Consider the following 23,038-nt stretch of genomic DNA (forward strand, 5'->3'; position numbering starts at 1 on the left):
GTCTCCTACCTGGAAAACAAGGCCTTCTGTGGGCCTTCCATTCACAGCCAGGATAATGTCACCAGCTGCAATGGTCCCATTCTCCTCAGCTGGCTGCCCCGGGAAGAGTCTCTTAATCCTCACAAGATCATTCTTGAGATGACTGTAGCTCTCTCTTCATCTGCACGAAGCTGAATCCCAAACCACGCATTTTTTTTCAGAGTGACTTCAAACTTTGGTCCTGTGTTGTGGGAGGTGGACAAGATAAATTCCTTAGTAGATTCCCAATGAAATTAACTAGCCTTAAAATGTAAATGGTCAAGTAGATGAATTATTTCTGTTTTGCACAAAAAGATTTCATCTTGCTCATTTTTATGATAGAGTCCATTCCGATGCTAAGGGAAATAAAAGGCAAACTGCAAATGTGAATCACATGTGTAATTTCAGTTCTCAAATAGCTACATTTTAAAAAGTATGAGGGAATAGGTAAAATAAACTTAACCATATAGTATATGTAACCAATATAGCTACAATATGGCCATTTTAACAAGTAATCAATATGAAAAAGTATTGAGATATTTTGCATCCTTATGAACTAAGTCTTCAAAAATCAAATATATATTTTATCAATTTGGATTGGCTATATTCAAGTACTCAATAGCCATACATAGCAAGTAGCTGCCTATTGGACAAAGCAATTATAGATAATCAGTAAGGTTTATATGTAAATATATAGTTTATAGACATATACAATATGCCTATATCATTTAGTAAAACCTATATATATTCTTATTACTCCTTTATTTTTTTAAAAGATTTTATTTATTTGTTCATGAGAGACACAGAGAGAGAGGGAGAGAGAGAGGCAGAGACACAGGCAGAGGGAGAAGCAGGCTCCATGCAGGGACCCCGATGTGGGACTTGATCCCGGGACCCCAGGATCATGCCCCCGGGCTGAAGGCAGGCACCAAACCACTGAGCCACCCAGGGATCCCCCCTTACTCCTTTAGAACCTCAATTGTCTTTAGTATATTTGAAACAAAATTTTGCATAATTAGACTGTGGAGAAAATTCTGGTCAACTCTGTCAAAATGTTTTAGCTGCTATTTTGTTTAGCCACGTGGACAGACCATAAAACAAAACAGCTCCCTCCAGGCAGCAAAGACAGACACTGCCCAGGAATCTCACTAGTCCAAGAAGAGGCCTCTGGGTCTCTCCTAGTCTGCCTTCCATTTGGCAATGAATCGATAGGACAGAGCACTGTCTCATAAACTTTAATTGGGGTGAGAATGAAAGCATCTGAAGCTTTTAGTTCCAGGTATAACATATGACCAATTTCACCATCACTGCCATGAGACACTCCCCCCATCTCATTTGATAGTGAGTTTGTCGGAGGGCCTCTCTGGAGTGAGCACAGGAGCCATGAAAGAGGAAACAGACTTGTCTTATGCACGCGTGCCCCACTCCACCCAACCCCATCACTCATTATGGCTACTGTGCATCCAACCTGACTCACATCTTCAGGAAAATCCCTAACAGGAGATTGAAAAATGATTAAGGTCCAACTCATGAAATACTAAGGGAGTACATGTTTTCCTAGCAAGAAACAATCACAGGGCAGTGCAGAGAGGCAACCCATCAGAAGATATGCCACGATGTCCCTGCAAATTGATGGAGATTTACTGTTTTACATGATGATAAAAATAAGCTCTGAGCACCTTCCCCTCTCAGTCTGCCTGCCTCGTCACATCCCAGATCTTTTGTGGTGGATATCTTGGCTAAAATGTGGAGATTTGGTCAGAAAATGCCTGACCCTTTTGTTCCAATTTTATTCCTAAATATTTATACACAAGCATTCAGACAGCTAATCGAGAGACCTCAGAAGGCATGGAGGAGAATCATGCCTGGCAATCATTTTGGAAAAATGCATTTTTTCCCCCGAAACTTATTCCATTAGATTGGTTTCCACTGCCAATCTGAATGCCAGCTGCATCATGCTTACTATCTTTTGAGAACCCAGAGGAAGTCTTCCTACCTTCCCTTTAGAGTTGAGAATTCAAGAGTGGCAGAGGATGACAAAACAATAGTAACACTCAATTCTCTCTCCTCTCACCATCTGTCACTGAGACACAGCCTGCGGGCCTGCCAGGCCAGGCTGTTGCCAAGGAAACCGCCATGCATTCATCTCCCATCCTGTCTTTAGCAGAAGGACACTGTTGGGCAGTCCTGGGGCCTCTTCTCTCTAAGACGAGTCTTGCAACCTGGAAGATGGGTGAACAAACTCCATTTGCACATGATATGGCAACCAGGAGGCTCTCCCTTTACCCTGCAAGTGCTTCTTAAATTTCTGATACTTCCAATAGCAGCTTCATTTGAATCTCAAATTAAAATCTCCAATCTAACCCACTTGTTGGGATCCATAGCCATATTTTCATCTGTTGGACAAACATTCCTGGAGGTAACACATGTAGCTCCATTTCAATGCATTCAAGGCCAAATTCATCTTCCCCTCTCTCACCCTCACTATCCACTCTTTGTTCTGCCTAAAACATTCCTCCCCTTGTATCTGCTTTCTCAGAACATGGAACCATCTCTCAACTAACCTCCCAGTGGCCACACGTGCCAGGATATAGCTCGCCCCCTTCTCCAGCCCGCCCTACAGCTCTCCAAATGCCTAGTTCCTAAGACTTGCCTGTTCACCATCAGAAACATCTTCCCCAGGACTCCCTCTCCTTCATTCCCTCTCCTACTGTCAGTGCCCAGCAGGACTGTGACAAGCTCTAGTTAACCTGGCTTCCTGGGCCCTAGTTCCTCCTCCTCAGGCCATTCCCCCCATTGTTACACATGGTTTGATCTAAGACACAAACTGAACATGCAACACTCTTGATCAAAAGTCTCTAATGTTTCCCATCACCTAGAATTCAACTCCTGGCAGGTATCCCAGACCTATGCCAATCTGGCCTCCCACTTTCTTTTGGTTTGATTTCCCACCCTTCTTCCCCACACACTCTTGTTACACAAAGCATACTTCAGGAACCAGTGGCTAGATATCACCTGGACGCTTTTTAGAAATATTAAGCTTCCATTCAGGGGACTTGGCCTGCTAACGTCCTTCTGTTGCCATTGTCATTCAGCACCAAGCCCATGATCCCAGAGCAACAATTCCTACCTGTCATCACTGCCAGCAAGTTTCTGGCAGCAAACAAGAAGAATCTTCTCTAATCAGGTTCATTAGCAAAAGTCTAAGGAACAGCAAGTACTAATAAATTATGACTCTGTTCTCAAGATAGGTCAACCAAGGTGGCCAGTATGAGTCAATTTCACTGCGAACCAGAAGATTGCTTTGGGAAAGGAAGCAAACAGGGCCCCTCCTGCTCCCTCCTAGAGGGCAATGCCAGCTCTGTGGTTTAGGACACTGAAGCATGAAAAGGCCCCAACCCTCAAGCCAGAGAACTGAACGCAGCATAGTAACATCCAGATGTTGCTTGGGCATCACATAGAATAAGGAGTCTATAAGGGGTCAATGCCTTCAGCTCTGAGTTTTACTTCACTGCGATAAGAATACCGGGACAATATGATCTGAATTTACCCAGGGAGATGGGACTAGCATGAACTGGAGAGATGGTGTCAGCAAGTACAAAGGCCAGCTGGTGACAGGGCCTGAGAGCAGATGGAAGCATTGGTCAGTTTGGGCTGGAGCAGAGAGTGTGAGGGGGCAGCCAGAGCCAGGTGGGAGATGTCGCTCCACCATATCAGCTCTGTTCAGCTGTCTGATTTCAGAACCTAGGCAAGTGGAAAGCTAGCTTTTCAAGGGTCTTTGCAGGGGACAAGGTATTCTTCTTGGGAAATCTGTCTACTTCCTCCTGGCTTTCACATCACCATAGAAAAGTGAAGAAGTAAAAGAGAAAATAAGACAAAGAAGAAAGTCTTGTTTTGTTACCTCCTCATCTGCCCACCCAGAGGCAACCACAGCTTCTGATGTGTCCCAGAAAGCTCTGGAAGGAAGGACAGCTCCCACTAATGCGGCACTCACCTGCCCAGAATCCTTGAGGCACTGCACAGCCTGCTTGTGGGTGAGGCCACACAGACCCACTTCATGCACCTGCAAGAGCCAGTCACCTGGAAAGGGGACAGAAGTCATTTCTCCAAGCTCTGGAGGCTGTAAAAATGACTGTTCCTGAAAGTCCCTGCCCAGCACTCTTCCATGCAGCCTCAAAGGGGAACAGGAAGCAGAGTTGTGAGGAGTCCCCACAGGGCCTGGCTGCCAGCCACCTCTCTGAACACCTTTATAGATCAATGACACAGACATTTCTATTATTGGTTCACAGAGGGGTTGAGCCAACTCTGTATAACTAAATCCTTTCTCCTATTTTCCTGTGAAACCATTTTTGAAAGCACTTTCAAGTCACTTAGGGGTAATATTTATATCTCCAGGATTTTTTTTACATTTCAAAACAGGCCAGAAAGACCTGGTTGATGCTAGGAACAAGAGAATTCTTGAGAAAATAGATAACTAAGATCCTGGGTGCCCTTTCTAGCTCAACTTGCCATTTTGGAGAGCAATAAAAATCACCCCCTTGCTTCAGAGCAGAGGACATGAGGAAAGGCAGAGAGGAGACTTGTCGTTGTCCTCTATGGATACTAAAGTGGGGATCATCAATGCACACTCTGCCCTCCACAGGAAGCACTACTTTCTCCCTTGAAGGCCAAACAGCAACAAGCTTATTTAAAATCACATATTTTAGAATCACCTTATGCTCCCCAGTGTGCCACTACAAACATTTCATCCCCTTGTTAACTTATCATGGAGGTAGGCCAGGTTGAGTCAGCCCCTTTCCCAGGTGAGGAAACCAGGACCTGGAGAGGCAATCATTTGCACAAATTCTAGGGTGGGAGTGAGGCAAGGCCTGGAGGCTGTAGCTCCCAGGCCAGGGCTCATCACACCACAGAATGCAGTTCCCAACGTGACTCCATCCCTCATCCCGCTGGATCTGTCCTTCCTTGGCAGCTGGCCCTCCAGGAACAATGGATTTCATGTAAATACCTCCATAGGGCACACTTGTGTTAATGCCACCGTGGAAAACACAATGAAAGTGTCACCACCTGTCTGCTCCCTCCTGACAGAGCCTCCCTAATCTCCCAAAGAGATCCCCCATCTGGCTACCACTCTATCCCATTACCTCATCTCCATGTGACATCTAATATATTCACTTGTTTGTTCAAACTACATTGTCTGCTGTGCAACAAGGTTAGATGTCCATAAGGAGTATAACAACACAGCTGGCATGAGGGAGCTGTACTGCTTCCAGCCTAGCACCAGCCTATAGCAAGTGCTCAGAAATCCAAGTCACATCACTGCACCATATGGTCTCTCCCTAAGCAGCAAGCAGCATAGGTATAGATGCAGTCACAGGCCCAGAGGCTGGCCTGGCAGGTCCTATATGCTTGAGTCTTGGTTTATAGATACAATCCTAGAATTAACTACAATTTTATTATTCCTGTACAGTTTTTTCCCTTTCTCCTCCAAGGTCTGCAGATAAGCTCAGAAACCAATGTAAAGTGGCCATCTTGAACTCTGGTCTGGCCAATATGACTATTCTGCCTTTGGAAGCAGGAATATTAGGCTACACTGTGACCCTTCTCTGAATGACCATGGATCACCTCACTCACCTTTGGCTTATGTCCCTACAGTCTCACTCTGCTGCCCTTTCTTTGTTGTGCAGTATAACCACAGAGCCAGGACCCATCACCCAATCCCACCCACACTGCTTGGAGTGCCCAAGTCTGTCCTGCACCTCCCAGTTTCCCTTTGAATACTACCCCTGTCCCCCACAGAGGCCCCATTGACTTTCTTGGCTCCCTACTCCCCATGTGCTGCTTAAGCACATTACCAGAGGTTGCCATATGAATGGGATGCCCACAAAGGCTCAAGATGAACATTTTTTACAACTGTGTACTTCCCAATCTTGCCTAATAATTCTTACAGTCACACTGAATCCAAGTGTCTCATCTTCTTTAACAAGTTTCACAAAGTAGATTTCATTGGCATTGATTTCTGAAGGTGGTGGAGGACAAGAAGAGCCAGCACCCTGCCCCTGAAAAACAAATGAAAATAAAGAAGGCATGAAGATACTTGCCCTCCATAAGCAGATAGCAACTCTTCATTCTCGTCAGTATTGCATTACAGAAAGAAGCATGAGTTTCAGGGCTCAACAAGGATCATTCCCAGCTTTATCAGCTCCTCCCTATATGATCTTGGACCAGTCCCTTGGTCTCTCCACCCTTGGTTTCCCAATCCACAGAAAATCCCCTTCTCAATGTGACTGTGAATCATACCCAACACAGAGCAGGGCGCAATAAAGATAGTTACCCTCCTGTTTCCACTCAGGATGCAAATATCACTTGGAGAACTAAAGCAATCTAGGCACTTCCTGGTAGCTTCACACATGACACCAGCTAAGTGATGTTCGACACCAAATACACAGCAGCTTCTTGAGCAGAAGACAACCTCAGGAGGAACTCCAGTCATCCCTAGCAAGAGTAGCTGCACTGGGGCTCTACTTAACAGTGGTTGAATACGTGACAGAAGGACAGAAGACAAGAATTATCTACCACATGGCAGGAATTTAGCTCAGTGCTATAACAATAACCATGGGTGATTTGTTTATTCATTCATCCAATCATGCAACGACATTAATTGAGCACTGGTTATATGTCAGGCATTGTGCAAGTTGAGGGAACAGCACTGATAAGACAGACCTGCCCCTACTGAACTACTGTTTAGTGGGGGAGAAACTATTAATGAACTGTGGCCAGAAGATGGAGCTGTGAGTACTCCCAGCCTTCTGTCTTATCCCCATCCCCCACTCCCTCCACCCCCCACTCCCGGGTCTGCTTAGTGCTTCCTGGCTCACCATATTGGAAAATACCATTAATACAATAGGAAAATAAACAGACTGAAGTAAACTAGAAAATTATCAACCCAACAGAAGAGGTTCCAAAGAGATTTGTATAGAACCGATGAAACTCCAATTGTTCCAGAGACACTCCACACTGCACAGTCTTGCAAGGTGTTTTGCCCAAACTTTAAAATTCAAAGAGTAAAGTAACCACTGAGGTTGAAGTCCAAAGCGGGAGTGTAAACTCACCTATCCCACAGAAAGTTACTTGCCCACAAAGCTGATCCTGTGGCCCAAAAGAGCCTGGTTTTTATGATTTTTTTTTTTTTATGATAGTCGCAGAGAGAGAGAGAGAGGCAGAGACACAGGCAGAGGGAGAAGCAGGCTCCATGCACCAGGAGCCTGATGTGGGATTCGATCCCGGGTCTCCAGGATCGCGCCCTGGGCCAAAGGCAGGCGCCAAACCACTGCGCCACCCAGGGATCCCAAGAGCCTGGTTTTTAAAAAAAAAAAAAAAAAAGCCTGGCTTGTATAGGTTCTACAGCCTGTGCCACGGTCAGCTGTGGCTTTGGAACACCACTGCTCCCTTCAACTGCTCACCAAAAATCAGCTCATGGGTTCATACAACCTCAGAGGCCCCAACTTGAATCCCTCTTGGCCCTGCTTCCTGTCAAGGGGGGGAGCGCCTTCTGAAGTACAGCCCCCAGGGTGAAGGCTTCTGTTCTGGAGTCCAACTTGTTGGATTCAAATCCCAGCCCTGCCTCTTACTCCTTGAGAGACTTTGGGTTTGTTCCTTTCCTCTCTGTGCCTCAGGCACCCCACGTGCCAAAAGAGTTGATGATGATAATAATGATTGTATAGGCTTGTAATGAAGCTTGTGTGATAGAACACATGTAGGTTACTCAGGATGCTGCCTGACACATGGTTACTCTCCCAATAAATGTCCATTGTTAGGAGTATTCTCTTGCTGACCCGTCATCCTGCTCTTCAAGGGGTACACATCCAGCTGAGCCCATGGCCAATTAGGAAGGAGCTAACATTCCTGGAGCACTGCGCGAGGCCCTTCTATCTCCACAGCTCTGTGGACCGACACTATCTCTACTCACAAAGGATAAAAATGAGGTGGAGAGAGGTGGGATAACTCACCTGTTTCAGTCCCAGCAAGAAAGCAAAAGTGTACACGCTCAACCTGGGCCATGGAGGAGAGTTTATATGAGGAGGCCTGCTTTCAGAGATGTTGGCATTTAAAGAAACCTAGAAGAACAGCCAGGCACCCTGGGGCTAGAAACAGTAGGTGCTATTCCCTTCTCTGAGCCTGAGAAGTGAGAGGAGGAAGTGGCTGATGAAACCTAGAGAGTAGTTCTAAGGCAAAGAGCACATGATAGGAGCTGTGCTTTCAGGAGAGGGACATAACCTATCTGAGCACAGGTAGAGAGTGACAATATTGTCCTCACCCCCAAATGCTGGCTGCCACCATGGTATGAAATAATAGCAAATATATATATTGGCCTCTCCTCACTTCCTGGCATAGAACTCTCTTTACCCTTGTAATTTCCTAAGTCTTAAGAGACTAGGAGCATCTCTTGCTCTAATATCTGATCTTTGACTCTAGTTCCTGACACAGAGCTCTCAAATCCCTTGGAATTTCTTGGATTATGGTCTTTTCTTCTAAAGAGGTAGCTCTTGGTGGGTTTCTGGATAGCTTCAGTATGGGGGCTAGTTACCAGAAAGACCAAGCCATGATTCAAAGCTTGGAACTTTCCACCTCACCCCACTCCCCATCCACAGAGGAGAAGAGAGGCGAGGGAGATTAAATTATTAATTTAATAATTATCCATCATGCCCATGTGATAAAGTTTCCATAAAAATACCAAAAGCATGGGGTCCAGAGAGCTTCTGGGTTGGTGAACATATATATGTGCTGGGAGAATGGCATACCTCAACTCCACAGGGACAGAAGTCCTGAACTCAGGACCATTCTAGACCTTGCCCCTATGTGTCTCTTCATTGACTGTTCATTTGTACCCCCTTAAAACATCCTTTATAATAAATGGGAAGTAACAAGAAACTGTTTTTCCTGGATTCTATGAGCTGCTTTAGGAAACTATCAAACCCACGGAGGGGACATGGGAACCTCCAATTTGTAGCTAACTTCAGACAAGGTAACCTGGGGACCTACTACTTGTCATTGGCATCTCATATGGAGGCATTCTTGTGGGGACTGAGTGTAGTGTCACAAAACCTGTGAGATCTGGTGCCAATTCCACTCAGTTACTGACAAAATTCCTTCTGGGGTGAAAATTGCAATGGTGTCAGAGGTGTGGTGAGTGGGGTCCACCCTCTATCCCAAAGCTGGCCTTGTCTTCTTCTTCACTGCTGTTATCAAGAGCAAAACCCTTGAGTTGCAGCTCAAGGACCAACTACAGACCAAGAATATGTGGGATGTCTGTCCATTCATTGCCCTTGGTGGCAACCAATGTTATTACCAGTAACAATTATAATCAGTGGCTGAGGACACTGGAGGTTCAAACACTGAGTCCTACGACCCAAGCACTGCACTAAAAGCTTTGCCTTTTCCCCTTCATTTTCTTCTCAAAAACCACGAAATGCAGGCATTTATTTCTATTTGCATATGAGAAAGCTGAGCATCAGATGGATTAAGTACATTCTGTCTAGCTGGCATGGCAAAGAGAGAGCAAAGAGGTACCTTGGAGCCAGGACTGTTGGGCTCTGCACCCTGTTCTCTTTCCTCCAAATTCTAGAGAATGAACCAAAGAGATGATTACCTTTAATGGCAGAGGAGGAAGCTGAAGTCTCTCCCTGGGCAGTAAGCTCTGAGTCTGAGCCACTTCAAGCTCTTCAGAATTCCCGCCCCCCCCCACCCCCGGTCTTGTGTGTGTGACAAGGAACTTGGTGCCCATTGCTCAGGCTGTCTGTAGAGAAGACCCCAGAATTGGCCATGTTATTCTTTTCCTTCCCTGGAGTATTTCCACAGATACCTATAAAAACAAGCCAATAAGTCAACAGCTTGGCAAGGCTGGTATCTCAGTGTATATGGGATTTTCCTCCAAAGACAGAGAGACCTTTTATGGCTGCTGGGAATGATGTGAGTTTAGCACCTCAGGAAGGATGATGCATGTAGAATAGAGAAAAGGAAGATTCTGGGTGTGATTTAAAAACCTAAGTAGAGGTTTGTGACCTAACGATGAAAACATAGGAGCAGCTGGAGAGTTAATAATGCCAGCTCTATCTTGTTAATTTCTTGTCAGGTGATGGCAATATACACACACATGCACATGTACATGCACAAGCACACACATTTTATATGTATATATCTGCCCATCTTTTCAACACATCCATCAGGAAAGTGTTATTACACTTCAAATATGAGAAAGCAGAGTCAAAAGGATTAAGTAGCTTGTCCGGGATCTCACAGCCAGCATGTGGTAGTGAGCCCTTACATTCAGCCTCTTCCAGAAATCCCACTGAGCACAGCAGTAATCAACATGTGATCCAAAGACCAACATGTTAGGTCCTTTGGGGAGGACTTGGTAATAACAAGATGGTGGACTCCTTGTGGGCAAAGGCTGAGCCACTGATTCCTATTTACCCCATGTCTGACCCCTGACCTGGCACAGAACAAGGGAAAGAACATGAGGTTGTGAATCAATAGGTAAAAGCTGGGGCAAGGTACCTAACATTTCTGGACCTCAGTTTCCTTTGAATGAAAGTAGAGATTATATCAGCTACCTCTTGGGGTGTGTAAGGCTTAGAAATTACATATGAGGGATCCCTGGGTGGCGCAGCGGTTTGGTGCCTGCCTTTGGCCCAGGTCGCGATCCTGGAGACCCGGGATCGAATCCCACGTTGGGCTCCCGGTGCAAGGAGCCTGCTTCTCCCTCTGCCTGTGTCTCTGCCTCTCTCTCTCTCTCTCTTTCTCTCTCTGTGTGACTATCATAAATAAATAAAAAAAAATTTAAAAAAAGAAAGAAATTACATATGAGAAAGAGAGATTTTACATGCAGAGAGAGATAAAGAGAAATTAGCTTAGTACATAGTAGAGCTCCAGTAAAGGTATTTACTATTAATATGCTAACATTAGCTGTCTAACAAATGTACATGGGAGGAAGGCTGAATAGTCTGATTTTCTTTAGATACGTATATAGAACATACAAGTAGGTTTACTTGTGATACTAACTCATTAGCACCCACTCACACATTGAATGAACTGTAATTTAATGAATTAGATTAGAAGTTATCCAAGCCTAAAAGTATTCAAGAGGGAATGGTGGGGCCACCGTTCCGTAATGCCTTATTCCTAGAGACCTCATTCACAGATTCTACTATCATTGCCCTTCTGACAATGTTGGAAGCATCTGTTCATTTTCTTCCATACCTTCCATGAGAGATGAGGACGGAATTTATGATTGAATTAAAAAGTTAAGCTGTACGTGAGCCTGCCTCATGGAAGTACAAACTAGGAGACCTTCTCTGGGGAATGAAAACTCAATCTGTCACAGAGAGTGATGGCTGCCTATGATGCGAATGTTATCTGTCCCATCTCTGACCTCCAGTCTAGAGCACCTGCCCAAACACCAAGCTAACCAGATAGAAATTCACAGTAGTGAAGCCTCTGCAGCTGTGCAAGGAACCCCAGCTACGGTAAGGCAGACTTACCAACAGGTAACTGGGGCCCTGGGTGGAAAGACATGTATTCACAGGCATTATGAGATGCTCATTGTCCAGAATTCTAGTGTGAAACTTGTTTGAGCCTTGCAGACTCTGGGTGCCAGTTTTTGACACCTTCCAACACCATGGCCGGCCTTAAAGGACTCTGAATCTGTTGGACCCTGGCTCACGGGTGCCAACGTGTCCTGGTGGACGCCCCAGAGACTCAGACCCCAGACAGGCAGATGCAATCAGCAAGAGGGTTTATTGAACGTTTGCGCAAATGGGCTCTCCGCCTCCGAGGAGGAAAAGAGCCCCGATTAGCAATTACAGGTATCTTTTAAAGGCAAAAGGAAAGAAACCGCCTAAAGACAAAAGAACCGCGGGAGTCGCATAGCATCCAGGTTGATTTCACAGAGGGTCAACATGAACCTATTCAGGGACATTCCAATCAGGGTGTGGGGGGAAATGGTTTTCTTATTGTGAACAGAATGCTTTTAGTTGCTAAAATTTCAGGAAGGCGCCTGGATGGGCTGCCTCTGGATTAGGGCTGGCCCTACTTACAAGGGGGGAGGTTTCTTCAAATCAATCCCAACTCTGCTGCATTATTTCCTGACAACAAAAGTTGGTTTCATTCCTCCTCTCTGTCCTATTTCTGTGTAAAATATGGAGGGAAATGCAAGAAAGTCTAAAATATTATGGGAAGAACAGTGACAGTGTTGGGAAATCCAACAGAGACCAGGAACTGGGACTGGTGCTTTTCAAGAGCTAGGGCCAAACCGCTGAGTCAGCTCCAACCACAGTATGGAAGTCACGTGACCAAGGCTCCAGCTTTGCCACCTCCCATCCCCTGTGGCTTCTGTCCAGGGACAGCTGTGACACCAGGAGAAAACATCTGGCCATGGTGTAAAACATGTGCAATAGTGAGAGATTGCGCATGGTTTTCAGAGGACAAGGCAAATGGGGTGCCTACATTTAAGACCTAGAAAATGTTGGCTGGTGTGATGTGAAGCATTTCTGTACATAAGGGGAAATTGTTCAGACAACCCAGAATTTGAGAAAGAAATCCAGAAGCTTGGATTTACAGGCAGTCTGTGGTTCAATCACAGGATCATTCAACCAAAACTCAGTGGTGATTCCAGGTAACTGGGAAGGAACAGAATGTTAACATCCCCCATTACTCCCTTTATTTTTTCTTTTAAGATTTATTTATTTTTTTTTTTTTGAGATGGAGGTCACAGAGAGAGACAGACAAAGAGAATCCCAAGTGGACTCCACCCTGAGTGTGGAGCCTGACAGGGACCCAATCTCACCATCCTGAGATCATGACCTGAGCGGAAACAAAGAGTTGGATGCTCAACCAACTGCACCATCCAGGTGTCCCACATCCCCCATTACTTCTACCCTCATCCCTGAACCTGCTTCAAATAAACATAACCATATTATTTTTTATATGGGCAACTGTTGAGCTCTCCTATTTACCTAAAGGATAAATAAAAACATATTTTAAAAACACTTTATTCTTTTGGATGATCTCCAACAGGCCAAGTTTTAACCAGGTAAGACCAAGAACTGCTCTCCAGTCTCCTCCCCAGCTGATTGCTACATCCAAGCCCCAACTCTGTAAAACCCTGGAGCAGCCACTTTCCATAAGGACTTGGGTGACAAAAACAATGTCCTCCATGTCATGCAAGAAAAGTGGACAGAAAAACACACAATGGCTGTACTGGTCATATCTGATAATGAATTGGAGTAGGCTGCTCCAATCAGGCAGAGCAAGCAGCAGTAGGGCCCATTCTGCCTGTAAAACTGCAGAGCTTATTGTTTTGTGTTACAGCAGTGCTTCTTTGCAAGCCACCACCATGAAAAAAGCAACATCAAACCTACATAAACTTAAAGATCTAATACCTCCTGGTAATGACAAACTTCTGAAAGTAGAGGTGGTTCTCCAGCTTCTGAACACAGGTGAGGACATACCTTTTGACTGAGAAATGATTAATTCTATGCTGTCAGGAGAATTCTGAATCATTCTAACAGCCATGTCGAACGTGAAGCCCTCCAGACTGATGTGATTCAAGGCTAGTATCTGCCCTCCTAGAACAATAAAACATCTTAATAATGCCATCAAGGAAAGAAAGAGCAGCTCCTCAAGGCAATGTCTTTGGCAATTTAAAAGACATACCTGGTTTGAGCTTTTTAGCTTTTGCAGCTGGTCCTCCAGGTATAATAGAGGATACAAAGATGCCAGGGTCAACTTTGTCAACCTCTTCCCCCTCGTTAATGACAAAGCCTGTAATCCAATGATATTTAATAAGATAATACTTGGTGAATTTTGTAGCCCAGAGAGGTTAGGTTATTTGCTTGAGATCACACAGCTACCAAGTGGCACTGCTGATGTTTGTAGCTAAGCCCTCTGATTCTCAAACAGCTCTCTCCACTCTGTGAGACACATAGAGAAAAGAAAGCTGATTGCCCCCACCTCCAACTAGTAAGCACAGCTAAACTAGGAACACAGCCTGTCAATGTGTACTGGGTTTTGCCCCAGTAGATAATCAGAATAGGAAAGAGACTTTTCTTTTTGAATCTAGCTAACCCACAATGTTATATTAGTTTCAGGAGTAGAGCACAGTGATCAACAAGCTCACACATTATGCTGTGCTCACCATGTGTGTAGCTGCCATCTGTCTCCATACATCACTCTTACAATGTCGTTAACTGTATTCCTTGTGTTGTGCCTCTCATTCCCCTGACAGTTCATGCCATAACTGGAAAGCTGTATCTCCCACTCTTCGTCACCCATTTTGCCCAATCCCCTATCTCCCTCCCCTCTAGAACCATCAATTTGCTCTCCATATTTATGGGTCTGATGTTGCTTTTTGTTTATTCATTTCTTTTATATTCCACACATAAATGAAATCATATGATATTTGTGTTTCTCAGTCTGACTTCTTTCACTTAGCATAAGACCCTCTAGGTCCCTCCACACTTTTCCAAATGGCTTGATCTTATCCAGAAAGAGATGATTTTTAATAGAGTATCTTGTCTCAGTGTTTTGTTTCTTGTGTGGTTTTTCAGGGCCTTAAAATGTAATAAACAATAAAGATCTGAAAAAGATTGTTCCCTCCCATAACTAAGAATCTAAGTATATAGAGAAAGGTTGTTGCATGGTATTAGGATAAAAAGTCTCTTTCTTTTTTGAGAGAGAGAGAGAAAGAAAGAATCCTAAATAGACTCCACGCCTAGTGTGGAACCTGACTTGGGGCTTGATCTCATGACCCCAAGATCATAATCTGAGCTGAAATCAAGAGTTGGATGTTTAACTGACTGAGACATCCAGGCACCCCTAACAAGTTTTTTTCTGTCTTGTACTTAGATTATCAAGCTATAAATCCCCAAATCTTACCAGGCTTTAAAGGAAAACTTTGCCCTCAAAATCCCACTATTTCATAGGGACACTTAAAGGAAACTAAAGAAGTGATCCCTGAAAAAGACAGGTGGGGGAGAGTCAGGAGAGGGCAGTAAAAAAGCCAAAAAGAGGACCAGGACATGCCTCCCTTCTGCCTGGAGAGAGAGACTGTGTCTCATCTGCCAGAAACCGTCCTACCAAAACCACGATGTGGGTCCTGGTTCAGTGTCACATGCACGATTTCTCATTCTGGTTCAGCTCTAAAGTCCTTTCTCCTGTTATTTTGTGGCCCTAGAGGTGAAACAAAGCCCCAAGTTGTGCTTTTCCCCCAAATTATCTGAGACCTAATACAAAAGGGGTAAACAGTATTTTACATATGCATGTGCTTATGCACACACAATACTGGGAATGAACATACACTTCTGATCCCCATCACTGGGTCAGCATGCTTGCTTTGGCAGCAGATACACCCTCACTGGGTCAGTGTTGGCTCATCAAGAACAGAGATGAGAGTGGGGGCAAGAGACATGGTGCTCGTTTTCTATACAACTTACCATAGCTAATTTTTTCTGCATTGGTCTTAGGTCAAGACCAAATTTGAGCAGAGATGTACTTGTGGGCAGTGAACAGTAAAACTAAGGTGAAAGTACAGAGTTAGGATAGCAAAGCCTTCCTCTCTTGAGTCTCTAATACTCAGAGGCAACATGGCCCCATATATCAGCAAAGGCACCTGCAGGATTTCCCCCAGAGCTGAAGTCTTGAATCAGAGCTTAAGTCAGAGCATTCCAGGCTCTCCACATCTCTGCTCCCCCAAGGACCACAGCAGACCCTGGTACAGTTCATGGTACAGAGCAACCTGGTGGTGTTCCAGAGCCAATCCCCAGGCCTAAGGCTTGTAAATATTTTATCTAGTTCTGGAATCTTTCTATCTTTCCTTTCCCTATGGTCTTCCCCAGGGGATGTATGTCAGAGGAGAGTACTGCCTTCCCTGTATCTGGTGGATAGTGAGAGGTGATATTCTGGGTCCATGAAGATTGTAACTGAAGTGAATGGCACATTTCTGGGCATACCACTCCATAGCAGGCACTCCTCATGCTGGACCAGAGCTCTGAGGATCTTCACCTGCCCTAATATACTACAGATCCACATGCCCAGCCCAAGCCAAAGGTGGACTGCAAGGGCTCTTCCTGACCATAAATCATTTTGAAATTAATTTAAAAATCAAGAAGATTGTGATTATTACTGGGAAGGCAGAATGAAGTAGTGGCAAAAGTTTTCAAGTAAGCATCAAAGGTAAGGTTTCCTTTTTTCCAAACCTGGCCCATGCCCTGGCCCATACCCCTGTGCACGCTCTCAGCAGGTGATCCAGAGACGGGGTCACAAGTCGGTGGCTTCTGGGTCAAACAGACGGTCTCCAACTGCTCCTGATCTGCACAAGGGCTGCAGGAAAAGGCCACAAGATGAAAAAAGGTGACTCTAAGGAGAAACTTTTTGGCATTTCTGTCTGGATGGCAGCTTGGGAAGGCATCCTCGGGAAGGCAGCCTCATGCCCTGTCAGCCAGCAGACCCATCAACAGACTCCACCATAGGCTGACTCGGTTGTCAGGAGTGTACTGGGAAGAATACCTTTGGGGTCTTTCTGTCTCAGAAGGGACCCTAGAGTCCCCTGAGCCTCCTGGAAACTTCCCACTGTCCTCTCCTTAGAGTTGGACATGCACCCTTCTAAACCTCCTCTTCCTTAACCAGAAGATAGGAATATATTCTTATTTCCCACACTTGTGAAATGATGATACACACTTGGCTCCAAAACAAGGTAGTAAGGATGACGCACCAATGCTTTCGATTTTTATTGTCTGCTTCTGTTTTTAATTGGGCTGGGCATGCTCCAGCACCCCCAGGATGATGGACCCTGTGGCCTCCACACAGTGATTCACCTGCTTGATCCCTGTGGGCATTTGAGTTGGCCATCCCCTAATCATACCAAGCTTAGAACAAGAACCTTTCATGCAGGCATGCAGATGGCCTTTGCTGAGCCAGTATTCTAGTGAACAAAGAATACTCTATGCCCTAGGAGAAAAATGAATTCAGTGTGGCACTGCCCCAGCCCCCAGGATCAGCTGTGCCCAAGGGAAGCTACCCTGCGGGATGAACAAATTGGAGAGTGAGAAGGAAGCATAGATGCACAGCCACCTGGGTTCAGAGACCTGGAAAAAGCCAGCATTGGGCCTTATCTGAAGCAAGGAAGGCCAGGAAAGCCAACCATCTAAACAGATGTGGCCCTCTATCAGCCAGACTGGCCCTAAGCTCAGTGAATTCATGCCCGTCCCACTGCTTCAGGCGGCCAGACGAAGGTGAGGATGTGAGTACGGGCAGCTTCCCACAGAGTATCGCCCTGTTCCCTTGGATAGATGTTGCCAAGTGCTCTCGGTATGGAACCTGGCACTATTCAGAGGGACCAGAGCTGAAAAGGAAAGAACAAAAGTGAAGGGGGAGAGAAAGTGAGTGCAGAGGTGAAGGGCAAGCACAGAGCCATTCTTCAGAGTTTGGAAATGAGGCCTCAATCTGACTTGGCTCCTTCTTATACCCTGCATTTGAGCAAATGCAACCCTAGGTGCACCTAGCAGGTGTCAGGCCCTGGTCTGGTAAGGCACTGACATAAAAGGTGGGTCAGATGTGGGCTCTGCCTTCTGGGATCTTCCTGGCCTGCTACAGGATGGGGGGTTGGAGCCTTTTATGCCAGGGACAAATGACCAGAGAAGTGCCCAGGTGACCAGAGTGCCCAGGCACAGGAGAATGCCCCTGGGTCTAGAGCAGGGTGACAATAGTCCTGAGGGGCCAAGAGAGCATATGGACAATGTGGCATTTGGGAGGGCCTTTGGAGAAAGGGAGGCCTTTCATTCCCCAGGTTCCTGTGGTCTACCTGATCTGGCCACACACGCCACTCCTGCTTGAAAAGGATTAGGAGTGGCATTTACCACCAGTAACAAAAGGACAAATTCTGTATGATTCCACCCAATTGAGGCAGTTAGAGGAGTTGAATTCATAGGGACAGAAGGTGGAATAGTGGTCCTAGGGTCTCAGGGAAGAGGGTGGGAGTTATTTAATACACAGAGTTTCAGTTTTGCAAGACGAAAAGAGTTCTGGAGATAGCACAACAATGTGAGTGTACTTCTGAACCATGTACTTAAAAATGGTTGGGCTGGGGAATTTTATGTGATGTGCATGTTACTGCAAACCTAAAGAAAAAAACCAGCCATTTCCTAGAAGCCTCCACATGCTCCCTTTAAAGCTGAAGAAAAATCAGGCAAGCTGCTGTTCTCTGGAAGTTGACTGATTAACAAGCAGATGGGTAAACACCTGTGGATGTCGAGGAGAAGGGCATGGGTGGCGTGTCTAAATGGAGCCAGTAATAGCAAGGAGCCACCTCTTTGCAGGGACAGTCGGGAAAGTTTTCACATGAGAGGCAACGTGGAATGGGGGTGAGGCAGGGGTTGTACGGCAGGGTTGGCACCCCACTGACATCCATGTTCTAAGGGGTGCTGAGTAATTAACTCGGGAATGGTGCTGGGGATGGAGTCCTTACCCATCAGTGTTAAGGCCTCCATGCAGTCCTTCCTGTCCTGGCTCCGGCCACCAAGCCACATGCTCCAGGCTCCAAGCCAACAACACAACCTGTTCCTGCCCAGACAGGCTCCTTATCACCTCTGTGAGTCCCATGAGGCAGAGACTGTGTCCGTCCTGCTCACCACTGCATCCTCAGCCTGTAGCCCAGGGCTGACACAGAGCAGGTGCTCAACCAACTTTTCTAGCAACACTAACTGGACCTTTACTCACAGCATTCTCCCCTCCTTCTCACTGGGCCCCAACCTCCTAGCAGCCATGACCTGGCATCACAGGCCCTTTTCCCAAGCCCCTAACTAGGAAATAACCTTACTCTCAAGGGAGCAATAACTTGTATCTGTGCCTGCTTAAAGGTTTAACCCACTCTATCGCAGACCCTCCAGACTTCACAGACCCCCAGAGGGTCTGTGTTCCTTCCATGTCCCCTAAAATGAGGGGAAGAGGACCAACATCAGGACACTGACCACAGACCCAGCCCATGTTCAGTGTTTCCTAACACTGTTTAATTCCCACAGCTATCCAGGGGCTGTCATCACCACTGACAAATGAGGAAACTGAGGCACATGTCAGCTCCCTTGGTCAAGTTCGCACAGCAGTAGCTGGTTTAGCAGGTATCAGCAGTGCACTTCAACCAGACAGTGAGCTGGCTCCAATACCTCCAGTACCCTGTCTGAAGGGGATCTTCAGCTGAGTCATCTTCGTACCAGACACAGCAGACATGCTAAACATCTCATCTGTGCCACAGAGCCGGACAGAGCCAGATGAACATCAGCCTGAGGCCCAGCTCAGGCTCTGGCCACAACAATGGTGAGCAGGTCTACGTGAGCTCAGGCTCAGCTCATACTGACAACGTCCAGTATGGTCCTCTTTCTGGACTAGAGCCTCTTGTACATCTTGGGTGCCCTCCTCCCCCACTATCCCCACCTTGCTTAAAAGTGCAGGAGAATTTGGTCCTCCCAAAGATAACATTCCAGCAGAGAGGGGCTAGGACTCAGTACTTATCTGTCCACTTGCCTGTCCTTCAGACAGACAATTCTGGGAGGCCTTCTGTACACTTCTCATTGGAATACAGCCCTGGTTGCCCACACCAACTACTTCAATGGCACTGCCCCCAGTGTCAGAGAGGGAGGGCGAGGTGTAAGATGGCTCCCGGCTAAGTGCAGAGACTGACGTGGGGCTCAGTCCCATGACCATGAGCTCATGACCTGCCCTGAAACCAAGAGTCAGATGCCGAACAGACTGAGCCACAGTCTGCCCTCCTTTTTAAAATTTTCCCTCCCTGTCTCTCTCCCTGCTCCCTCCTGCTTCCTGGCACCACCTCCACAGAACCACCTGCACCCAGTCATTGTCTCAAGCTGTGCTCCTGGGGACCTTCCAGACAGTCAAGGACTCAATTTCCCTTTCCATGCAAGGGTTATTAGTAACCTCTGAAGTGAGTTCTCAAGGGTTCTGAAAATTTGGCATTTGTAAACTAAAATTAGAATAGTAGCAGGATTTACTGAAGACTCTAATTCAGCTTTCTATAGAGAAGGCCAGCTGCCCTGCAATGCTGTTAAGCCCCCACTGTGTGAGCCCATTGGCAAATCACCGGAAGCCCATCACCTCAAGAAAGATCCTTTGCAGTCAACATGTTCTCGAGGTGGCCTTGAGCCAGGCACATCTTCTTCAGGCTTATAAAGTGTTGTAAAGTACTGTTAATCTGAGCGACAGATTTAAAATGGCCACAAATTGGGGCACCTGGCAGCTCAGCCAGTTAAGAATCTGCCTTTGGCTCAGGTCATGATTTCAGGGTCCTGAGATTGAGCCCCACATCAGGCCCCCTGCTCTGCTCTCCCTCTGCCTGGTGCTCCCCCTGCTTGTGTTCTCTCTCTCTCTCTCTCTCAAATAAATAAATAAAATCTTTTAAAATAAATATTATGTAATTAATTAATTAAAATGGCCACAAATTCTTTGACACTCCTACATCAAGAGATGGAGTCTATTTCTGCTACCCTTGAATCTGTGCTGACCTGTGAGTACTTTGACCAAAAGAATATGGCCAAAGTGTCATTGTGTCAGCTCCAGGCCCAGCCTTTAAGAAGACTGACAGCCTCACCTTAAGCCCTCAGAGCCCTGAGCCACCAGGTTGAAGCCTGACTACCTGGCTGGAAGCACCATGTGGTCCCAGAGGTCACACAGAGTGAAAGGTGCTCAGCAGAACTCAACGTCCCAGCTTATCCCTACCAAGGGGCCACACGTATAAGAAAAGCCATCCTGGGGCCTCCAGACCAGTCCTGCTGAACACCATCGAGTAACCCCAGACAATGACACATGCAGTAGAAGAATCACCCAGCTAAGGTCTGCCTGAATTTCTATCCCAGAAAACTGTGAAAGTGAATAACAAAATGGTTGATGTTTTAATGAAGCCACTGTGCTTTAGAGTCACTTGTTACACAATGATATGACACCAACAGTCTTGCTCCACCATTGCTGATGTCGTTTGCAGTGCATAGTGAGGCATATTTGCATCAACAGAATTTGGGGCAATAATCTCCTAAGGATTACTTTGAGATGCATAATATTTATACATATAAAAGAATTATAGATAAGCTACAGACAGACATCACAGCTCAGATGAATTACCCATACACCCTCTTGCTGAAGCAAAAGTATAATTCATTCCAAAAAACAGCTCCTCCAGTAACCTTCATTGGTCACATGCTGCCTGTGAATCTGTGCTATTTATATAACTTGCAATGTAAGTGTAATCCAATTTCTAGGCTATTTTTAAGTTTGTGAATCCATGTGTTATAATGTAAAGTTGTGTTTAGAAGCTCATTATTTTCACTTACAAATCAAATTCCAAGCACTCCATCAGTAGAGAAAGCAGCATAATGTAGAGATTAGGAGTGTGGACTCCAGGGCCAGCTGCATGTGCTCAAATCCCAAACTCTCCATTTCTTTCCTGGTACAGCTGGGAGATGATAGAAACCACTTCGCAGGGTGGCAAGAGTAAAATCAATTGATGTGCGTAAGTGCTGGGAACAGTTCCTGGCTCATGATAAGACTTACTAGGCTTATTACGACTTCTTTGTTTTGTCCTCTTCGGTTTCGTACCATCACCTAGTTCTTCTCCACCACTGGGGGATGGGATGTCTGCCCCGCAGACTTCAGCATAGACTTTGCCCATAGACCGCCTCCAGGAAATCTCTATGGAATTAGTTGTTAGTGAATGAATGTATCCTTCCCTTAGACATCTGACATCCTTTAAACAATTTCTTCAGGTACGGAATGCTCCAGAGCGCCAAGTACAAGATGGTTTGGGCTCAGAGAATGGATGTGTCAAACCCACTTGCCTCGGATTCCCTGTGCCATAGCCTCCTTGGTGGTTTCCACAGCGAAGTTATCCAGCAACGTGGGCAATGGGCCCCCTGCGCTCACCAGCCTGGGTGTGGGTGCGAACGGCGTATTTTCTGAGCTCGACAATTTCTGAATCCAAGTGAGAGGCTTGGATTGGGCCGGGTGTGCAAGACTCACATTGGGCATTTGCACACATTTATCATGGCCTGAAATTTGGGAGAAAAACATGAGCAACATAAATACACAGAAGCATGATGCTGGATCTATCACTCTTGAAACAACAAGGCATCACAGACTCCAGGTTCTATTGTTGCTCTTCTTTCTCCACAATTTGTCCTCAGGCTGACTGAGGGGATGCTTGCAATTAGTCCTGAGGGTGCCAAACCTTCCTAATTAGCACACAGTAATGAAAGCAACCTCAGAAACACAAAAAGGGAAAGGAAATGCTCTCCTTCCCCCTGTAGTTGAGGGCCCTCAGCCAAGATTTTGATGGGTATTAACATTCACTGCAATGTCACAATAAAACTTATAGAAAGAGTCTTGTAGAAAATTCACTGCTGCCACCCATCCTGCTCACTGCCTTTTCAAAACCATCCTCATAAGCATTGTAACAAATGAATCTTCAAATTACCTGGGCTCCAAGATTAAGCTCTGGCCTATAGAATATAATCTTTAACCTCTATACAGTTTAATTTCCCTGGTAATAATTATTTAAGATCCACATTCTGAAGTATGAATACATATCAGATGTATTGAGTCTCCTAGCCCCTAGAAGGGGAAGAACTTCCCCTTCTCCTTCATGCAGAAAGATATAATAAATGGCTCTAATGACGTCCCTAACTTGAGATCATGCATGTAAGTGATTCCCACCACTTCACTATTCATGTCATTCATAAGAAATTGAGATTTGATTGACAGAGTCCTTAAATTAACTAGGCTTTATAAAGCCTAGTTTGTATTGTGAAAAAGGAAAATGATGACTAAATTCTGGCCATCTGCTCTCTGCTAAAACTGAGAAGGAAAAAAAATGTTCGGGTACGTGGTGCTTCTATGGTTCTGGCTTTGTCTGTGTGTATGTGTATGTAAAGCATGGTGAAGTCCTTCCACTTCCAGGGTGTCCATGAGC

The 23,038-nt window shown here is 45.7% G+C and overlaps 1 protein-coding gene across 1 annotated transcript in view; it reads right to left on the reverse strand.

Annotated features, from left to right (window-relative positions):
• The window catches only part of FRMPD2 (FERM and PDZ domain containing 2), a 113,279-nt gene that overhangs the window by 17,051 nt on the left and 73,190 nt on the right, over window positions 1–23,038 (reverse strand). Inside the window, 14 exon segments of the mRNA XM_055344977.1 lie at window positions 10–157; window positions 159–185; window positions 187–220; window positions 2,093–2,240; window positions 4,013–4,104; window positions 4,967–5,055; window positions 5,965–6,068; window positions 9,665–9,788; window positions 9,790–9,877; window positions 13,524–13,640; window positions 13,729–13,836; window positions 15,151–15,243; window positions 16,292–16,392; window positions 21,905–22,118. Of these exon segments, the coding sequence (XP_055200952.1) occupies window positions 10–157; window positions 159–185; window positions 187–220; window positions 2,093–2,240; window positions 4,013–4,104; window positions 4,967–5,055; window positions 5,965–6,068; window positions 9,665–9,788; window positions 9,790–9,877; window positions 13,524–13,640; window positions 13,729–13,836; window positions 15,151–15,243; window positions 16,292–16,392; window positions 21,905–22,118 (1,487 nt within the window).

The sequence above is a fragment of the Nyctereutes procyonoides genome, unplaced genomic scaffold (assembly GCF_905146905.1).
Source record: "Nyctereutes procyonoides isolate TBG_1078 unplaced genomic scaffold, NYPRO_anot_genome, whole genome shotgun sequence".
Taxonomy (NCBI): domain Eukaryota; kingdom Metazoa; phylum Chordata; class Mammalia; order Carnivora; family Canidae; genus Nyctereutes; species Nyctereutes procyonoides.